Source organism: Psammomys obesus, unplaced genomic scaffold, assembly GCF_907164565.1.
Source record: "Psammomys obesus unplaced genomic scaffold, mPsaObe1.curated_primary_1811, whole genome shotgun sequence".
In the NCBI taxonomy this organism is placed as follows: domain Eukaryota; kingdom Metazoa; phylum Chordata; class Mammalia; order Rodentia; family Muridae; genus Psammomys; species Psammomys obesus.
Genome location: NW_026596149.1, coordinates 15,670,759 through 15,692,701, shown reverse-complemented (window position 1 = coordinate 15,692,701; position 21,943 = coordinate 15,670,759). Strand labels below are relative to the sequence as shown.

The 21,943-nt window shown below is 43.3% G+C and overlaps 1 protein-coding gene across 1 annotated transcript in view; it reads right to left on the bottom strand.

Annotated features, from left to right (window-relative positions):
• Itih5 (inter-alpha-trypsin inhibitor heavy chain 5) overlaps positions 1-21,943 on the bottom strand; it is a 92,583-nt gene that overhangs the window by 31,850 nt on the left and 38,790 nt on the right. Inside the window, exons 6-7 of the mRNA XM_055593832.1 lie at positions 11,381-11,550; positions 10,442-10,558 (exon numbers count right to left, since the gene is read on the bottom strand). Of these exons, the coding sequence (XP_055449807.1) occupies positions 10,442-10,558; positions 11,381-11,550 (287 nt within the window). The remainder of the gene's footprint in view (positions 1-10,441; positions 10,559-11,380; positions 11,551-21,943) is intronic.

The window sequence follows — 21,943 nt, the reverse complement described above, 5'->3', positions numbered from 1 at the left end:
GCTCCTTCTTACCGTCCCCTGTCATCAATGATTTTTGCTACTCGGTTCTTTCTTATTCCGATAATTCTTTCACTGCCTCCAACACTGCAGAATGGCTTTGAATAATGTGTGAATGTTTAGCCTGTCTCTTTCCCAGGAAAATGCTAATGTCCATTATTACAGCGGCTTACACTTGGAGATATTTTCTTGAATCGACTCGTTCTCCCATGTCCGTTGTATCCGTTACTTTTCCAGCTGCTGTGATAAAGCAAGCTGGCAGAAGCAGCTTCACATAGAAAAGCTGCCGACTGTGTCACAGTTGGCGACAGAGAAGCCAGGGCCGCTGCAGAAGCCTAAAGCCGCTGCTCATCAAGCATCTACAATCAGACCACTGAGAGTAACGAATGTATACATAGCACCTGGCTTGCGACCTAACACTAAGCGTCTCATAGTTTTGTGCACGCTACCCGTCTGCCCGCACAGGCCTTTCCCCCCATTCTTATCTCATTCACTCAGATGACTCCCACGAAACCTTCTAGACTCACTCATGCCATCCCCTAAACCTTCCTCTCCACCCTCCAGCACATACACACTGGTCCTCACCCTGAGGTACAATTACCAAAGCTTCCCATCTCTACTCTGGCTAGCACTTTGTTTGCTGATATTGTCTAATTCTCTGTTTCTTTTGGCTTCTTGGGAGAAAAGGCTCCTATTTATCTATGTATCCCTCCCATGCCTCACCTCTCTCTCACAGCACACAATCATTGTGTTTGTTTCGTTCTCGGAGAATCTGAGTCTGGACTCAAAGCCAAGATGGAAGGAACCTGGAGGAGAGCCAGGTGTTGTACACAAGAGAACTGGGTGGCTGCTCTCTGTCAGCTCTGAGGAATTTACCCGGTTGTAATGTTAATCACCCAGCCCAGGCTGTGACTGACAAAGACTTCTGACTCCCACATAAGCACTTTTAGAGCAGTTATCTCATCTAACTCTCTCCGACTTACACTGTTTATCTCTGTTACCTGCAGTCCTTTCTGTACGGCCTCTCTATAGCCCTTTTGTAGAAAAAACTTTGCCAATCCCAGCTGGGGGGAGGGGGCAAACTCTTCAGGAAGTGGAAAGAGAGAAACCGGGTTTTTCCATTACCAGCTGGTGCCATAATTTCAGAGGCTGGCAAACTTCAACCCAAGCGGCTGAGTGGAGGATACCAGAGCTCCTGCCCACCAGCTTTCTTTGGGTGGCAGGCAGCGTGTCCGTGTTCAGAGACCCTCTGCATGTCTAAGCATGCCCTCATTTAGGCAATTCTTCGGTGCCATTGAAGCCACATTGGTAGATGGATAGCTCCAAGGTACTTCAAGTTAGCAGTGTTATAGCAGGATGGGTTGGCAGGTAAAGGTGCCTGCTGCCAAGCTGGATGACCTGAGTTCTAATCCGGGGACCCACATGGGAGAAGGAGAGAGAGAGAACTCTCTCTAGTACCATGCACACTTGCAGACAAACACATACCCATTGAATAACTCAGGTAAAAAAAAATTAGTATCTATGTTATAAATGGGTAGGAACATTTTTTTTTCTTGAAACTATAGATCTCAGGGTTTACACATGACCCAAGAAAACTGTTTTGCCCTCTGCTCATATATTAATTACTTCATATCTTGGCTCAGACAGACAGACAGACACAGACACACACATTTTCCTTGCTGTCCTTTGTACACCGCACCATGTCCTAGATCTCTGTTTTGTAATCCATTCCCGAAACATCCATCCACTGATAACAAGGGCAGCTAAATAAGGGTATCGAGCTGAAATGACTCTAGTCACATGTGGGTTAGTCAGTGGTCTAGGTGATAGGTCAGCAAACTGTGGCCCACAGCAGAACCCAGATCCCAGTTTATGCTGAAGAAAAAAAATGAAGTTTTATTAGAATATGACATTCCTACTTCTTTGCATGTTATCTATGGCTACTTTTCTGCTTATCCAGCAGAAAAGCAGTAGAATGGCCAGGCTGGAGGTATAGCTCATGGTACAGTGCTTACCTAGCACATGTGAAGTCCTGGGTTCAATCCCCAGCACCACCCCACAGAAAAATGAGCAGGCATAAACAGTGGTGGTCAGCAGCTACTGAATTCTTGGGGTGCATGGATGGCTCAGAGATGAAGAGCACTGGCTGCTCTTGCAGAAGACATAAGTTTGGTTCCCACAACCATCTGTAACTCTGTTCCAGGGGACTTACCCTGTTCTCCTCAGCCACCTGGCCTGCGTGTGCTGCACAGACACAGACATTCAGGCAAACAGTCATATACATAAAATAAAAGTAAATCACTTCAGAAAGTGATAATGGTAACAACCTGCCTGAAGCTATCTACTTAGCCCTCTCTAGGAAGTTTTCAGATCCCTAGGAACCATGAAGAAGGAAGCTAGGCTCTTGTTATTTCCTAAGGCCCACAGAAGGTCTTCCAATGTAGATGTTTCCAACGACATCTAATATCTAAACAGCCACTCAGAATACCCAGTGTTTTATACTAATTTTCACTTGTGTGATGCCACACAGTCTGTGTCTTCTAATCCCTCCCGCCCGTTTTTTAGGCACACTCTTCATTTGCTATGCTTGCAATGCACATTCTTTCCGAGAGCCTTCGTCTATTCTAGAAGCGTTATCCTCCTGAGCAGACCACAAGTCTGGTGAGACACTTTGAGCTCCACTGCTCATGTCCACCTCACTCCTCCCTTTTGTTGGGTCATTGCACACTCCCTCCCTTGATCCTCATCACTTAAAAGCGACTTCATTTTATACCCTGGGATCTTCTAAAATCTCTCCTTTCAAAATGCGGAAGGTACACAGACTTGTGGAAACTGTGTGCTGGACTTTGGGGCATTATTGGATGTCACAGTCATGTCTTCACTTAGCACCGCCACAGTCTTCGCGCTCAGGTTCAACCTGTCCAACCGAATCATGAAAGGGAAAGAAATATGCCACCCTGTTTTTACCCACGGTGCACTCCGTGTTAAATAAGAATGAGTTACTTATTCATTCTGTGCAGCAAGCAGAATCACTTCATTAGTTTTTCGTAGCACCAGCTGCCGGCTGGCGCCTCTGGGAAGGTGATTTCTGTGCTGTGCCACGTTCTCCCTCACATTCTGTGCCAACAAGAGGAGGTGGAGACTCAAAGTTTGAGAGGCAGTCCATGACTAATGTCACCTCGGGGAGCATAAGAGTAGGCCTGGGGTCAGTTTCAATCCTAACTTTCTTCTTTTAACTTTGTGTCTTTTAGCCCTAGTGACAACATGCCCCTGCTCACCACCATATCATATAAAAGAGGTGACAGTATCTATATTTTCACTGGATTGCCGAAAGACTAACTGATGAGGTGTATAAAAAGTGATGCTGGGGTGGGGAGATAGCTCAGCCAGCATGTGCCTACCATTCAAGCATGAGGAATTGAGTTAGGAATTTGGATTCCTAACACTGACATAATGCCTGAAATTCAGGCTGGGGAGACAGAAACAAGAGGACCACCAGAGTTTGCTTTCTAGCCATTCCAGTCTAACGGCGAGCTCCAGGATCCGTGGAAAACACTGTCTCCAAAAGTATAATGGAGAATGATTGAGGAAGCCCTCCAAGATCAGCTCTGGCCACCACATGCACAAATACACATGTGCATGAGAACTGCATACATGTGTGCATAGACATTAGCACAGGCACGTGCAGAAGTACATAAGAAGTACATTTTTACAAAGTGCGCTTGATAAGAAAGTACTGATAGTATGCAGTGTACCTTTAAAAATACACCGTAAGGCCATGCTATGTAGCGCAGGCAGAGGAGGACACTCAGAGGCCAACCATCCTGTGTTCCAGCTGCAGTAGGGACCACTAAAATGTACAAGACGGACAGACGGGAGAGAAAGAGAAGCGGAACAGTTTGAGGCACTGTGAAGAGAGGTGTAACTGAAGACCTGAGGGTGGAGAGCAATAATCTGTTGTGAATAACTTGTCTCACCACCTCAAGCCATGGCAAAGCCCCAGCCCATGCTGCCTCTGTGTTTGTGGCCATGCAGAGCGGGGGTCTGTGTCAATGTTCATGACTCATACTACCGCTAAAGACCATGCAGAAATCCCTGGTCTGGGCTGCTTCCTGGGACCACATAGATGTCCAGGGGCTGTGCAGAGCTGGCCCTGCCCCTCACTGGCTGCCTTACTCTAGAGAGCAGACCCCATCTCTCACCAGCTGCTGCTCTTAGAAGAGTGAGCCCCTGCACCTAGACTGGGCAGCACAGCAGAGCTGGCTCTGGTGTCATGGGTGTGGGTGAGCTGGCCTTAAGGACATGAGAGCAGGAGAGCTGCCCCTGCCTCTTGCTGGCTGCCATACTTGGTGAGCTAGCCAAGGCAGTGCCAGAGAGCTTGCCCTGGTGGTGTGGGAACAGGAGAGCTGGTGATCAACTCAGCTACCACGCAGGCTCAGATCCAGGGCTTTGAGTTGGCCCACCCCCAAATCTACCTCATCTTTGAACTGCTATCTGTGAACTGCTGGAGCATGTGAAAGGGTTGGTCCTGCAGAGCTAAAGCTGTGGGATCTCCATGACACGGGGCACCAATGAGATAACAGAGAGAAGTCCCAGTGAGGATCCACTATTGCTTGTGTAGCACAATCCAAAGGCCTTGAACCAGACCAATGATTCATTGCAATGAACATTTGCAAGTGAAAATTGTGGACAAAAGGATATACTGTGTGACACACTGAGACGCGCTACAGTTTCCACAACAAGACGTTTTCTGTGCTTTGTTTTGTTTTTGGTTATTTTTAATTTTTTTGTTTTTATTTTCTTTGGGGGGGCAGGTTGCAAGGGTATAGAGCAGATATGAAGGGACAAGATGAGTGGGATTGGAATGAATGATGCGAAACTCACGAAGAACCAATAAAAACTTAAAAATAATAAAGTTCATGATTATAACCAAAAATACAAAGTAAATCCAATGTTCTTATGGTTAGCACTGGGCATACCTTCTATAATACTTAAAACCAAGATGTCCCCAAGTCTATGGAGCTCACAGACAGTTCACCTGGAAGGTAACATAAGAAATAATACAGGCAGCTCTTGGGAGCTAGATTTGGAACACTCTGGAAGAAAGTGGTAGCGTAAAAACATAAAACACACTCATGAATGAAGCATAATCTGTTACACAGGACACTAGAGCGAAGTCCTCACACCTGATAGGTAGGAAGGATGGACAAGGAATGCTATGCATGTTGTTCTTCATTCCTTGATATTGTCTACCAAATTAACGAGAGACTGAAAGACAACTATCCAAGCTATCTGGGAACCCAGGACTGGCACAGAGTGGTACAACGTGTGAGAACAAGTGTCAGGGCAATCCCAACACGAGAAACACCTGGGAAACGGTCTGTTCACTCACTGTATTTGTCAAAGAGGTCACAGAGCCAGGCCTTATGGTGAAGGTGAAAGCAATAGATCAGATCATATAGATCAGATAAGAGAGAGATAGCAATCAGAGGGCTGGACAGATGGCTCAGTGGATAAAGCACTTGTGGCAGGAGCATGCAGATTTGAGTTCAGATACCCAGAACCTATTACAAAGCCAGATGAAGGAGTGAGCCACTGTAAGGCCAGTGTTCCCGTGGTGAGGTGTGAGTTGTAGACAAGAGCATTCCTGGAAGCTCACAGTCAGCTAGTCTGGCCTACGTAGTGATGGAACAATAAGCATCAGCATCTCTAACGAAGTAGAAGGGAAGGACCAACAGTCAAAGCTGATTTCCACGCATGCCGCATAACACCTGCACTTGCTCCTTCTCTGTGTGTGTGTCTGTCTCTTTCTGTCTGTCTGCCTGTGTCTGTCCATCTCTATCTCTCTCTCTCATACAGACCAAGATAAAAGGTTAAAATAATAATAATAATAACTGTACAAATTAGAGAAAAAACTGTGGGCTTTGATCAAGAAAAAATATATTTATTTAAATTACATTTATTTATCTGTGTGAATATGTGTGTGTGTGGGAGAGGGAAGGGAGTCCCAGAACAGCTCTTAGAAACAAACTCTTTTCCTCCGTGTAGGTCTCAAGAATTGAACTCAGTTCATCAGGCATGAAAGCAAGTTTCTTCACCCACTAAGCCATCTTGCCAGTCCAGAAAAAAAAAAAGAAAGCATTTAGTAGTGATGACACTCATGGTGTCATCACTAATGTTCCCCAGGACAAGCATGTTTGCAGACACTCATGCCTTAGCTGTGTTGGTCAAGAGGCAGAAGAAAGACAAGTGCCCAGGTCACATTGCCTCTTCCTGTCAGCCTCTTCAGCTGACACTGTACAAGTGTGGGCTGAGAAGCAGAGTCTTTCTCACCCAATGCCAGAGCCACCTCTCAACACAGCCATCAGCAAAACCACACGGGAGACAAATAGCCAAGTGTGTGCCAGCTACCAGAGGGAGGCATTGCTACTGCTCCTAAACTGGGAAACCCTAGCATCTAGATGCACATTACCACTGGATTAGGAAAAGAACCAGAAAATTCCAGATGCATATAGGTTTAGGGGTTCCCCATTACAGACAAGCCCCCTACTGAGAATGCATTTGTTTTCAGTTAAAAGGAACCTTACAGTTTGTGTAGGGACAGTGTGTATTCATGCCTGTGCTCACATGTGTGTGGAGGCCAGAGCATCACATGTCTTCTTCATTTTTCTGAGACGGCCTTTTCACTGAACCTGGAGCTCCCCAGTCCTGCTAGACTGTCTGCCAGTAACCCATAGGGATCTCCTGTCTCTGCCTCCCTGGTAGTGAGAGTAAGGGGAAGTGCCACTGGACCCAGCCTCCTTTACATGGATGCTGGGAATCCAAATCCAGGCTTTCATTCCTGCATGGCAGGCGCTTGGCTGACAGCGCTGTCTCCTCATCTTTATCTTTACAGTTCATTATTAACCAATGTTTGAGTAAGTTTTTTTTTATAATTGTAAACACTTTATGTGTGTGTGTATGTGTGCATGTGCACGTGTGTGGGTGTTGCGTTCATACAAACCATCATGTACACATGGTGCAGGTGTAGAGGTCAGAGGCCAGTCCTTGGAGGGCAAATTCAGGTCATCAGGATTACATGGCCACTGCCTTTATCAACTGAGCCCTTGAGTAATTACTGAGTATGTCCAGTCCTTGAGTAATTAATAAATACCAGCTATACTCCCAGTCCTATGAGAAGAACAGTAAAATTGTCCAAGCCTGTCAAAGTTTTGAGAAGCCAAATGCATGGAGAATGATTCGTAACAACATCCAAGTGGACCTGTGACAAATGTCTCATATTGCCAAGCCTGTTGACACAATATGAAAGCCTTATGCTTGCAACAATTGTCTTTTTCACCAGTTATACAGCACCGTCTATGAAACTCTACCATGAGCCAACTGAGCTTTTCACCCAGTCCTGTGGCCTTGGAGAAACTATGGATTGCTAAAATGGGAGTTTGCAAAACCACTCAAGGCAGCAAGGGGCTTTGCAAATTGCTCAGACATGTGTTTGGCTGTTCCAGGGTGGTTCTCCTGGAAAGAGGCCACGCTGTTGCTTAGAAGCCAGCGGCGTGCATGCCAAACCGACAGTGACTAGCAAGGAATGAGGTTTTAATGTCCAGAAATGACAGAAGAAAGAATAGCAATGGTCTCACATCAGTCATTGGATTGCTCTTTCATAAAACAAGGAAACACATGCCTTCCAGAATGCAGCCTTCTCAATTAAGCCTTCTCAATTAAACTAAGAAATAGCACTGACCTTGTACCCGTTTACACCTCTCTCTGCTGTACATTGTCGCCTGCATAACGGTGTGACAGTTTTGTGGTTTGCTTCACGGGCTTCACAGCACAAAAGCCTGAACCCTCACTCACTGTGCAGGTTATGTTCCTGTGCAAACGCTCAGCTTTCATCAGTTAAACAGGATGGTAGTGAAATGGTTATAAATACTAAACACTTCCATGTTATATAATTCATGTAGCACACTTAGGATAATAAAATCAAGTTGAATGTGTGCCTTATTACACTTTTAAAAGGCCTTCAAGTGGCTGGAGAGACAGTCCGGCCTATAAAGGGCTTACCATGCAAATATAAGAACCTAAATTTCATCCCCAGCACAAATAGCACATGGCAGCATATGTATGTAATCCTACCACTGGGCAGGCAGAGACAGAAAGATCCTCCACAGCCAGTCTAGGCAAACAGAGAACTCCAAGTTCAATGAGAGACCCTGCATCGAAAATATTTGCTTTTCTGAAGGTTATTTGGCAGGATTTCTTTCTTTCTTTTCTCTCCTTTCACTGCTTTTTTTTTGTTTGTTTGTTTCTTAGACAGGGTTGTGGTATATAACCCTGAGCCTCACTCAGCTTGACCACATGAGGACAGCAAGCCTGCTTATAGGTAAGAAAAATCCTTGACCACCATCTTGTCAGAAGTGGAGGACCTTGTGTCCTGAAACAGACTGGTCTTGGAGTCACTCAGGCACCCGAAGATGAGCCCGTTGAGTTGTTTCAGCCTCAGGGAATGAATGGTCTTGGCATGAACAGGGTAGTAACAGTGGCCTGGCTGAGCATTTTCCAACTTTGGTACTTCTTAATCCTCTATTGAGAAGTAATGCAAACTTTATACTTGCAGATACTAATATTGAATATTTATACTGAAAAATGCATAAAACTGCATATAAGTCAATGTGTCCTTATAAATAATTTATAAATTTTATAGTTTAAAACTGTGGCGATTAAAAATAGTATTTTTATGTTGTTTTCTTTATGTGTGTGTGAGAGTGTGAGTGTTTTAAATAATCTCTCATATATCCCAGGCAGCATACAACCTGCTCTGTACTGAAGGATAACCTTGAACTTCTGATCCTCCTGCCTCCACCTCCTGAGCACTAGGATGACAGGAGTGTACCACTACATCCTATTTGTGCCCTGTTGGAGACAGAACCAGGACTTCATGGATGCTAAGTGTCAAGCACTCTACAAATCCCGTCAATAGCTTGTTGCTGTTGCTGTTGTTAATACAGTTGCCTGCCTTTTCCATAACCTTAGTGATATTTTTCCTCTCATGGACTGTCTTACATTCTTTGTTTACTTTCTTATGCAGGCTTATTTCCTGTTGATCTGGAATAGTTCATTGTTTATGGATGACAAAGTTATGTTTTTTCCTGCTTATGGCTTTCCAGTCATTTATTGTTTTTGCTTTTAATTTGTAGCAGAAGTTTATTTTTTTTACCTGAAATAATTGCTTTTATTCTTTGCAATTACTTTTATCTCTTGCTCTTGGCTACAAAACTAGTTAATAATGAACCTATTTTTTTCCTAGCTTTAAATGAAGCTCAGTGATTATTTTTACTTAGCTCCTTGGTTCATCTAGAAAAGGTTTACTGTTATAAATCAATACAGTGCTTCTAGGAATGAATGCATATACATGCTCAGCTACCCTTCTCCACTTTTAAACAGTCCAGAGTCCCCTAGGGGATGATGCCGCCCACAGTGAGGAGGGAGTATTCTCAGCTCAGTTAACACAGTAAAGATTCCCCAGACATGCCACAGGGCAACCCCATCCAGATGGGCCCTGACTATGGCTCTCTTCGCAGCTGAGTCTAGATTGTGACCAGTTGACAATGAAAGCTGATCATCACATCCATGAATCCACAGCCTCATAAAGTATGAAAGGCAAACTTCTCAGGAAGAATATAAAAGAATCCACCACTCTAAAGCTATAGAAAGCCAAACTAAATGAGAAAAATCACAAAATCAGACACCAATACGTACTTCCGTGAAGAGAACACAAAGTTAAAATTTTACTGACTTTCAGCAGCAACAATAGAAGTCAACCAACAAACAATGTAAATGTCCTCCAATGACCCCTTTGAGCTTGGAATTGTGTGTGTTGGTGGGGGTGCAGATTTTTGTAAGAACTGCTCCTGAATTTTTGAGACCTGAGAATATGCCAAAGGTACTTCTAAGGGCTTGATTCCATTGTTCACAAGGAATCCTCACTGGACACAATTTTTGTTAATACTGTACTGTTTTGTTTAGTTTTGCCTTGTTTTGAACCAGGTGTCACTACATAGCCCATACTGTCCAGAAACTTTTCTGAAACTTGCTATGTACTACAGGCTAGCCTGAAACTTGTGTTCCTTCTGCCTCAATGTCCTATTTGTGTTCCAAAGTGTCTCAGCATGGTGGGCTGACTGTACTGTTGAGCATCCCTTTCAGTATGTTCTAGTTTCACTCACATTATTCTCTCTGCCAGTGCTTCTCTAGCCAGTCCCTCTGTTTTCTTAAATCCATAGATTCTACCAATGGCTTACAGGAGTCAGCTTGAGGATGTCCATAAGTAGGAGTATATGGGTGGTAAAATGAACATTTGGTATCAACTGAATGTCATTCACAAGGCAGATCACTGTCCCAGGCAAAAGCATGAGCAGCAATCAATGGGCAAGTGGCCCCCACTCACCTGCTGGAGTTTCGCTCCCACCATGGAGGCACTGATGTCAAGCACGAAAATCACATTCTTGGGTAAAGGAGGGAGGTTTTTAGGAGCAAAGTAGTGCACGAAGTAACCATTTAGAACCTGGTGGAGAGAAAAATAAAGTAACTAAAGTAGAATTTAGAAAAAGGAAGGAGGTGACTAGAACAGCCTCTGGAACTTCTAGAACACAAGTTGGCGTGAAACAGTCTGGGGTTACATTCCACACAGGAACAAATTATACTGTCTTGATCCCTCCAAGTGAAGTAGGTGTTTATTAATATAGTCAAGTAGAGTCAGCTCTTTTAGATATATTCATCATGGAATGGAGGGGTAGCTCAGTGACGGAATGCTTGTCCAGCATGTGTATATAAGGTGCACGTTCAATCTGCATTACCTTAAAACTAATATAAATGCCTACGTGGGTACATAGATACACAGACCATGACAAGCCATCAACTCTAATCATGCATCTTCCTCTGACCTTCCTTCCCGAGAATCCTGCTTCTTTTGTTCTCTGTTTTTACTAAGCATCTTACACGGTAAGATAGCAAGGTTGTCTGCATTCTCTGTGCACAGCCACACATTTTAATATTCCCACCTTGTCTCTGGAGCAATACAACCTAAAGGGAAATAAGCTATGGAACAGTCTCTTTTAATTAAAGTTGAAGAAGTGGTAAAATTCTAACCTCATCTAAAACACCACAGGGAAAATTATATTATAGATTTCATTTGCTGTCCAGGTTACTGAAGCACGAAATAGGTACCCTTGGCAGACCAGGGAGCGTCACTGGTCTCTTTGAAGACATATTTTGGGTTTAAATCATTTTACTAAGAACCAGAAAGATCTAAGTATTGGAATGCACAGTTCTGAGCTGAACAGAAAGGATCGAGCTTCATATGTAGCAGCATCAGGGGAGCCATTACCTGGATGTCACCGATGTTCTGTTCTCTCTTGACATCATATCGAATGATGAAATCTCCCAAAATTCCATTCTGGGCAATCTTAGCTTGTTGGACTACGGTAGGCTTAAAAATAACTTTGGCAAAAGTTTCATTTTGGTTGACCACAGTAGAAGGAGGAGGACCCAAATCACCTGCAGATAAGATGTAAACACGACAAATAACTGAAATTAGACATTTTTTTCCCCTGAAAAGAATTAACTTTTTGAATGGACACTGGATGTTAAACTTTAGTCTATTAGGTGTTTGAAGACCTCCTAGTATCTTCTAGGAACTTTTGTTAACCTCTCAAGAAAGGAAAGGTTTATTTTGGCCCATAGTTTGAGCGACTACAAGCCAGAATGGAGTGGAAGCTGACCATCTTGCAACCAAGTTCAGAAAGCAGAGAGGTGAATGCATATTCAGCTTACCTTGTCCTTTTTATTTGGCCCAGAACTCCATTTCTTGGAACAGTAGCACCCATAGTTAGGGCCATCTTTTCTACCTCAATAAACCAGATCTAAGTAATCCCGGATATACAGAGGCTCGTTCCCTAAGGAGGTAGTCTTTGCCTAGGCTACCAAGCCTTCTGTAAAACACATTAACGGCAGTACCGATGTCATGTTCCTGAAAGCATCTAGTGGCATGCTGTACTTATCACCAGCCTAGTCCACGGTAAGCACCGCACCAATTTTGTTATTATCAAACTTAAGCATTTGAAAAGTGGGAGGGACTCAATATGGAATGATGGACGTGTCACACGTGGGATGGTTTACGACTGTCAAATGACAGTCTGTCAAAATGACAGAAGCACCATGGAAACTCTACTGATGGTGCTCATGGTCATGTTGAGGGAGAGCATCGGAGAGCGGAGAGCATAGTCTCTATGCCCCACTTACACCGAGTTCAAAGTCAGACACAGCTTATCCAAAGGCAGCTGGCGCAGAGTGAGTGCTCCTTTGGGAAGGAAGGCACTAGCTTGAGAAGAATCTTTGAAGGGAAGTGCCCTATGTTTGATGTACAATGTAGCAAAATGGCTGTACCTAGTGTAAATGTGTATACATGTATATAACTCATCAAGACTTACACATAAGTTTTATCACTTTTTAAAAATGTAAACATGGGAGCTGGAGAGCAGAATAAATTAAAAAGGCCATGGAACATAACAATCTAGTCTGCCAAGTGAACCCCTCCCTCTCTGTTCTTTTCCTTGGGGTAAATGGTTTGTGTCTGGGGATTAGGGGTATCGAGCGACATTCCAGCTGGCAGAGTTGAGAGCAGGGGTAGAGTTACTGGGAAGCACTTGCAATGCCACATCAGTTAAACCGAAGAGGATTGTTTTGGAGGCGCCAGCAGCTGTCACCCCTCACTTGGTTAGACCGGCCGATACACCCTGGAAAAGCCACCTGCAGGATAGATAGTGTTATTAGAGCAGCAGCAGCAGCACCTGGGACCTCCTAGACATGACAACTCTCAGACCCTTCCCAGAAACTCTGTGGGTGACTATGGTGTGTGACAGCAGAAAATAGGGCTATGCCTGTTACCCTGACCTCATGCCTTACATGCAGAACATAGTCATGGCGTTTGTTGTGTGTAAGTACACTTTCCCCAACATTCCACAACAGCCGGATACATTCTCTTTAGACTACCAAGCATGCCCACACCCACTTCATCTTCCTCCAAGTCTCTCTCATAAAAATGCCTTTAAAAAAAAAAAAAAAAAGGCAAGTGCCCCAACCTAATACACTCATCACAAAATGAAGGCCCTGGGAATTTAAAAAGTATAATTTCTTTCTTCATGATTTATTTGACTAGGTTCTTTGATACAGACCACAAGAAAGGATGTGTATAATTTTTGTTGCCTATTGACCTCTGGTGTTTCATTAGTGATGAAAATTCATGAGTTTGATATAAATGGGCTTATTTCACATTCCCAATGAGGGGGTGGATTTTCCGTTTGGTCCTTCACCAAGAAGCCTCATTCCCGATGCTGTCTTCCACCCACTAAGGATCACACGGTAGTGTCCCAGCAGACTTTCTACTACCATGGGGAGCAATTTAAGAACAGCATCTTTAAAGAAATTGTTAGTGTCCGTGGGCAACAGACAGGCCACGGCATGCCTGCGATCAGGGACAGCTTTCAGGGTCACTGCTTCCCCTCGACCTTGGGCTCCGGGAATCAAACTCAGATTGTCAGGATAAGATCGCAGGCTCGCTCTTTCATACCCTGACCCGACTCACCTGCCTGTATCCCTAGAAAATTAAAATGTTCTGGGATGAGGAGCTGATGTGCACAGGGTGAAGGCCTGACTGCAGATACTCAGCACCCACGTAGGAAGATGGACAAGTGTCTGTAATTCCAGTGCCGAGAGGTGGAGACAGGGGAATTCCAGGGTCCTCTGGCTAGCCAACCTAGTCATTCAGTGAGTTCTGGGTTCAACAAGAAATTCTATCTTTTTTAAAAACGTATACAGCAATAGAAGTGTAGACCTACGGCCTTCACATGCACAAACAAGGGTGAAACAGACACAAACACACACTCAAGAAAAGGGAAAATAAAATCCTACATCTTAGAGGAAGGGGAAATCTGGTAATTCTATTAATACAGACTTTCAGCTACTCACCTAAACTCCATAGCAAAATAATACTATATAATGCTATTAACTTTTCCTTGTTCTGACCTGGGGCCCATATTGCTGACAGTATTCACACAGTACTTCATAAACACAGTGATTATGTTCGCAGGGCCCTGTACCATGCTCTAAAGACAACGGATACTTCAAAGGGAGAGTTTTCACGCTGACCAGAAGAAGGAAGTGACTGTCATACTTGTCTAATAAGAGGCCTTGCTTCTTTTCCTCCTCTTTGTTTTCAGCTCACTCCGTTAAGGGGAAGGAGTGAACTGTGGCAGCCACTCCAGTCAAGGACACTGTATCTTGTCACTTCCCCTAAGAACATTTACCAGCTGCTGTCTGTATGCACAGACTCCTTCTCTCAGGCCAAGGCTGTCCTCCCGTGCAACCCTCAGGATTCACAAGCAGAAATCAGTATTGCCTGCAGAAGCCAGGTAATAGCAAAGAAAGTCTGCTCTAACATTTCACAGATTCCGTACGATTGGCTCAACGTTCCAGTTGTACAGCTGAAAATTGAAGCACCACCATCATAAGCATCATTTCTAGGACTCAGTGAGATCACATACGGAAGAGGTTGATCAGGGCGCCTGGTACATAACACTTGCTCAATACATAATCTTCCATGTATTCATCAGTTTTCTAGTTACTGTGACAAAATACCGGGCAGCAGCAACTTAGGGCGGGAAGGTTTTGTTTGGGCTCACAGTGTTAGATCACAGTCCATCACAGCAGCAACTTAGGGAGGGAAGGTTTTGTTTGGGCTCACAGTGTTAGAGTACAGTCCATCACAGCAGGGAATTTCTGGCCGAGGATGGGAAACAGATGGTCACATTGTATCAACTTGCTTTCTGCTTTTCTCCCTTTGATTGGACAAACCACAGCCCAATGGACCATGCTGCCCACACTCAGGCTTGGCCTTTGGTCCTCAAGGGAATATCTCTGGAAGCACCATCACAGACATGCCCAGAGGTGTGTTTCTTGGGTGATTCTAAAACCAGTCAAGCTGATAACAAAGCTTAACCATCACGGTCCCCTCTCTTTCTTATGGAATCACTTCCTGTACTCTGTCTATTATAAAAGACAACTTAGGAGGGGGAAACTATTTTATGGTGACAACTAGTCTTCATTTGTAATCACAGATTTCTCTACTCCACCAAGAGTGTCCTAAAAACAATAATTTGGAAAGGTCTGGCACGTCCTAATGAACATTACTGAGCTGGAATTTAAGAGTGTCTACACAAAGAATAGTTTTTATAAAGTGCAATGGAGTTAGCTGATGCCAGAGAGCCCCCTGAAAGGATGTGCAGAATTTTAATATCATTGCATGTATACTTTGCATAATTTTTTTCTGAACTGAGGACTCATAACTAAAGTTAAGTTGCTGTAGAAATTAATATTTATAATGCTATTACATATTCATCTACTTGATTCCTGTAAAGATAAAACACACATTCTGTCTATAAACATAATGTATATTGTATATTGTTTTATATATTGAGAGAGCAAGGTTCAGGGGGTCACAAAGTTACAGTCTTGGCTTAATGTTAGACCATGGGTGCTATTCACAAATAGACATTCTTTCAGACAACCACAAATGCTTGGGGGTGGGGAGAGTTTGCTGTCTATTGTGTAAAATGTCTAAAGGTGAAAATATGTAGGAGTCAAAGGACCACACTGAAGGACACTGGCTGGAAGTTTACAGCCCTGAGAAGGGATGAGCAGAAGGATTTCCTGGATTCTGTTTCCTGTGGGCTTTGGGTTTGGCTACCATCAACCCCAAAGCTGCCAATACCTAGGGGCTTTTACAAAAGGATTTCCGAAAAAAACACTGCCTGTTCATTTCCCCTGAAAAGAAACTAGATGGTGTGGTTTGTTTATAGAAATGCCTCACCTGGGAGCTGATAAGACCCTTTGTTAAATTTAGGGCAGTCAAAACTGCTGTGCCTAATTGGGCAGCTACAATTTGATGGTCCCAATAAAAACAAAAGTCATTCAGATCTGCTGAGTATTGAAATAAAAAATTAATAAAGCATAGGCAATGAGAAGAAATTGGTTACATTTTACAAATCTCTAATTAAATTAAGTTTTTTTTTTAAATAATTTTTCTCACCTGTTTGACAGATGGCTACTATTGACTGTCACCCTCACTGGCTAAGAATCACCTAGGAGACATACTTCTGGGCATGTGTGTGAGGCTGAATCCACAGTGTGCTAACTCATGTGAGGAGACCCATCAGTGAGCAGCCCCGCTCACAGCGATGGAGTCTCAGAGCACAAAGGATGACATGAGCTGAGCATCTGCCCTCTGCTTCCGATTGCAAATGCAATGTGATCGCTGCCTGACACGCCTGTCTCCACGGCTTGCCCACCACAAAGGACTGGATCCCGTTGAACGGCAAGCCAGAATAAGTCCTTCACTCCTTACACTGCATCTTGACTGGCCTCAGCAGTTAGGGAAAAGTAACTAATCAGTTGGTGTGGGTTTGCTTTTTTTTTGTTTGTTTGTTTTTGAGAATGCATTATGTAAGCATGATAGCATCATACAGCACAAAATAATAATGAAAATGTACCATTCAAGAGGTCTACTTTTTTATAGTTAAAGGGTGTTTGCTCAAATTTCTGAACAAGTTTACTCTCTTTGCTACTTCTAGTTTCTTCCTCCCTCAAATAATATTTTACTGAGTCTCAGTTTTCCATATTTGAATGTGGACAAAGCGCATACATACTGAATACTTAACATGAAGGGGATTATCAGATCCATGGAGAGGTAGACAACGCAGCCTTCTAAGAGAAATGAAGAGGCTGATCTTGGATGTCTGTGAATGGACATAGCCGGTGACTCTCCGGTTTTAGCCACAGCTGTGACTGACAGTTTCATTCACACAGTGATACCCACCTCACACACTAGGAGAATCAAAGAAACAAAGAGCCAGAAAGTGAGGCCCTACAGGAAGGACGGGCTACGGGCTACTTCCCACTATCCAACTAAAGAGAGAAGGCCGGTTACACTCATATCCAAGTATGTTGTTCACAGATGGCCACAGCCATCAGAACAAGGAAGGGAAAACGGGCTTCCATGCCAGTATGAAGAAGCAAAACAAGACCAGCTCTGGAGCCAAATGAGTCACACCTGAGTCACTTTTGAGCTAAACAACACTGAAAATTTTCACGTAACAATTGCTTGTTTTGCTGGCAGAAGTTCGGAGATTTCACCAAGGCCAAACAGGGTTCTGCCCTTCCAGCTGCTGAAAGGCAGCCGGATCCAGGGAAGAATGCCGAACTGGGGGCCTTGTGCTGAGTCACAATGCGGCCCTTTAGTAACGGACACTTGACGGATTTAGAAAATCAAAATACAGGATGTCCGCTTCCACTTGCATTTTAGACAAATCACCAATAGCCTTTAGTATGTCCAGAACGTTGTGTGGCAACATTTGTGGTTTTCCCACAATTCAATGTAAGCTGGCATCAAAATTTCACCCATCAGCCCTAGCAAAGAGAGGTATAATATTGATTCTTTTCTTTTTCTTTTTTTTTTTTAAATCAATGTCTCCTAGAACAAAAATGGGTAGTTATTAAGTCTTCCCTCTAATATCTCCATCATAACAAAAGGAGAGCTAGACCCAAAACCTGGCGAAACCAAAGCAGTAAACTGTTAAGAACAGTTAACAGCTCTTAGTTACAAAGCTATTTCTTCCTTTATTTATTGAACAAACTTCCTGAACTTCCATTCCATTCCAGGCACTATCGCAGGGGACTGAAAATATAATCTCAAGAGCCCTGATAGCAAAAGATAAAGTCAGATGCTAAGGCCTTCAAGGAAAACATATATACAGTCTTAAGGATAGCTTTGATTCAGCCCTTCTGAACATACGACACTGTATTGGTCTCCAATCAGATAACCTAGATCTTATATCACCATGAGTGACTGGTCACTACCTGCTTCTCAAAAAGACATGTCAATAGCTTCACCTTCCAATACAAAGGAGAATGGAGCTGTAATCTAGTGGTTCCCTTCTTTCTACATAAGCTCAGTTTGGGGATCAATTAAAGCCTGAAATAGTATAGGAAGCTTTGGGAAGGGGTGAGACAACTGAATCATAGTTTCACATCAAGTCTTAACATCTCAGATCTTTAGCTTCTCTGTCTCTCTGATGCCTGTGGGGTGGAGTCAATGCTGGGATGACGAGAAATTTCTCTGAGGCATGTGAGCCTGAATCCAGTAGTAAAAAGCCTATTGATGAGAAGGTGAACAACATACATTTTAATAAAGCTCTAAAGTCAGGAAGAAGAAGGCTATCACCAGGAGGAGGGGCTGCAAGCAGGAGGAAATGTGATGAGAATACAGTAGACATGCATGAAATTGTGAACACATAAGTTTTTAAAAGGGATCTAAGAATATTGTGAGGGTCCCAGAAGTCCAAATGTGATGCTGCCTCATTTGAATGCTGCTCCCATCAGTCAAAATCTTCATATGGTTGATGTCCCAAAATTCTAATGGGAAGCCCAGAGCAGTGCCTCCAAGCCTTTGCTAAGCATGAGAATGACAGTGTAGTTTTGAAGAGATCTGCCTGATGTCTACAGGACACTGAGTAGATTAGTGGGTACCCAGGGCTAAGATGACAACAGGGTGACGTATGTATAGATATTTAGGGAGTGATGCAAGTGCTCTAAAGTGAGATTGTAGTGATGGCTGCAGAACCCTGAAAACACTCAAAGGCAATGAACTGTATCCTTAAGGTAAGCTTTATAGTATGGAATTAAACCTCAATAAAAAGAAGTGAGCTGGACATGGTGAGGCTTACCTGTAAACCCAGCACGGGGTGGGGGCGCTGGTGGAGGAGGATCATGACTTTGAAGCCAACCTTGGCTCATCAATGAAATAAACAAAGTAGAAAAAGGAAGATGGTCATGGTGGAATCCTGGTAAAAGCTGAAGGCTAAGTGCTATGAGAAGTCTGTGAGAAGGCTGTTTATGAGATAAAAGTATAAGCATGGTGTGTTAATTATTTCTCTCATTTCTATGAGAAAATACTCCATGAAAGCGACTGAAGAAAAGAAAATTTTGTTTTATCTCACAGTCTGAGGTATAATCCATTATGGCTGGGGAGTCAGGACATCAGAAAAATAAAGTGGTTGGTCACTGTGGTAGAACTAGGATGTAAGCCATAGGTTTGCAAATTTGAATGCATGGTCTGCAGTTGATGGAACTGTTTAGCAATAATCAGGAGGCGTGGCCTTGTTGGAGGAAGTGTGTACCTGGAGTGGGCATTGAGGTTTCAGAAGCCCATGCCATTCCCAGGTAGCTTCTCTTTCTCTGCATCCCAATTTAGCTTCCACTCCAGTGTCATGCCTGCCTGCCCGTGGGCATACTCCCTGCCAAGATCATAAACTCTAGACCTCTGGAACCATGAGTCCCAATAAACATTTTCTCATATAAGTTGCCTTGATCATGGAGACTCTCCACAGCCATAGAAAAGTAATTGTGTAGATTCAGGAAGCAGAGGGAGATGAATGTTGGAACTCAGCCTCTCTCTCTCTCTCTCTCTCTCTCTCTCTCTCTCTCTCTCATTCAGTCTAGGGCCCCAGCCCAGAGGATAGTACTACTCACGTTCAAAGTGAATCTTCCCTACTTGGTTCAACTTTTAATGGAAACATCCTTATAGATAAACACAGAGGGGGTTTCCAAGGTGATTGTAAATCCAGTCAAGTTGAGGACAATGATTAATCCTCACACAGGGAGAACTGTGAGAGAGCCCTGAACAAATACATGTTTGAAATATGTGCTCAGTTCACCTCTGGAACAGCATTCATCCCAGCTAGCCATGTCCCAAGAAAGGTTTCATCTCAGACACTGCTGACATGTGCTGCATAACAATAATGAAGGACGCACGCATGTGGCAGTGGCTCTGTAAACATTACGACAAGGCTGAAAAACTCGTATCACCTAGAGAGGCTGTGGTCTGTGATCATTCATCTAAAAGGCTGCTGTAGCTCATGGATTATCCTGATGCTCATACATAACTAACACACTGCCAGCTGCTCAGAAGTAGAACACAGTTATGTATAGCAACATACATAACAACAGACAAAACTTACGAGTTCACTTACTATATTATTCTTTTTTTTTTTTTTTTTTTTTTGTAATCTCTGTACTCCTAGCTACAGTAGAAAATGTTCATTTTAAAACAGTGTAGTGAACCAGAATAAAACTGATATGGGTTCAGTTCTGATCCACCAGACAAGTTAACTGCTGGATACTGCTTCTAGGCTTTATGTTTTGGTCTTTATGTTTCTTTCTTTCATGTTCCTTGTGTTTGAGTACCCAATGTATGCACGTGCACTGTGGGTGTGCAGTGCCTGTGGTGGCCACAAGGCGATGTTGGATTCCCAGAAGTGGAGTTTCAGGTGCTTGTGAGCCAACCATCGTGGGTGCTGGGAATTGAACCCACATCCTCTGTAAGAGCAGGCAGTGAGTACACTTAATTGCTGAGCCGTCTCTCTGATCCCTATAGTTCTATATTTAACTAGGAAGATACTTTAAATTTGAATTCCTACTCTCCATAGCATGCACTCTTCCATTTAAAGAAAAAGTGCTATGTACAATGGTTAAGAGCATGAACTTGGAGTCAGATCTATACTTAGAGTTTTTTTCTATTAATAATTAAATATGAGACTGTATATATATATATTGCTGAATTTCAGTGTTATGTAATAGTTTTCTTCAAGATCAAAACATTTCATCCTGAGAAAAGCTCCTTAAGGTAAATAACTCCAAAGAGCTTCAGGAAGTTCCTGAAACTGACCAGATATACTAGGGCCTTCCCTGCCAAAGTAAGCAGAGCAAAGCTGCAAAGAAGACAAGCTGAGCTGCAAAAGAAGACTCTCCCACCAGGCCAGCTGCCAGGAAGAGTAAGTTTAGACCAACTGAAGCTTCTTGAGAGGAAACTCTCCAACCTGTAGAGCTGCCTGCTGGCTGTCGTGTGATCCAGGTTTCCCAGCTTTTGTGAATTGTCAACCATGCTGGGGTGGGCTTCGGTGATGCAGCTGTCTTTACTCCTGTAAGTAAACCCTTACCCACATTCTTGTAAGTAACCCCAGTAAAATCCACTGGTTCACCAAGTTAGACTTTGGTGGCCTCCATACTTTGATCTGTCATGGGTTCCTTATCTGGGATGAGTGGACATGTATGTTGCAACACTCCAGGAAAAGTTTTGTCAAAGAACATCTGTGAGGCTTTCTTCTTCATAAAGAAAACAAGCATGGAAAGATACAGCCTAATAAAGTTGTTATAAAGACTAAATGAGACAAAACTTCAGGTACTAGACAGAGGCAACATCCTCTGTCTAGTACCTAAATTGACACTTAGGCAAGATTCATCCCTCAAGACCACCACAAACAGAAATCATGCTACTAAATTAAATAAGCCAGACTCGGCAAGATCAATCGGCATGTCATTTCTTACATGCAAAATCTAGCTTTAAAAATCATATGTGTATCTATATACATTTGTGTGTTTGTTTACAGATATGCATATAAGACATGAAACTGGAAAGGGAATTGAAAGGTTAGACTAACTTTGTAACCTGTCTGTCTTCTAAAGCGTATAGCTTTGAGTTTTAGGTTCAGGTTAAGCTAAAGCCTCTTAGTACCTTTCCAGAGAATGGAGGAATGTGACCCTATCTGTGAGGACAGATAAAAAAGGCAAGCAAGCAATGACCTTCACTCAGCAAAAGAAGGACCAGACCCTTGTCTTTGAGATAGTGTTTCTTAGCAACGAACCCAGACTTCTTCTGAGTAGCTTTTGACCTGCAGCCAAAAGTCTGCACTGCACCCCTAATCTTCAAGGATGAGCTAACCACCCCCACCTTAAATTGCAGCTGCATCCACACTTGGCCAGTCCTGCCAAGTGTGGATGC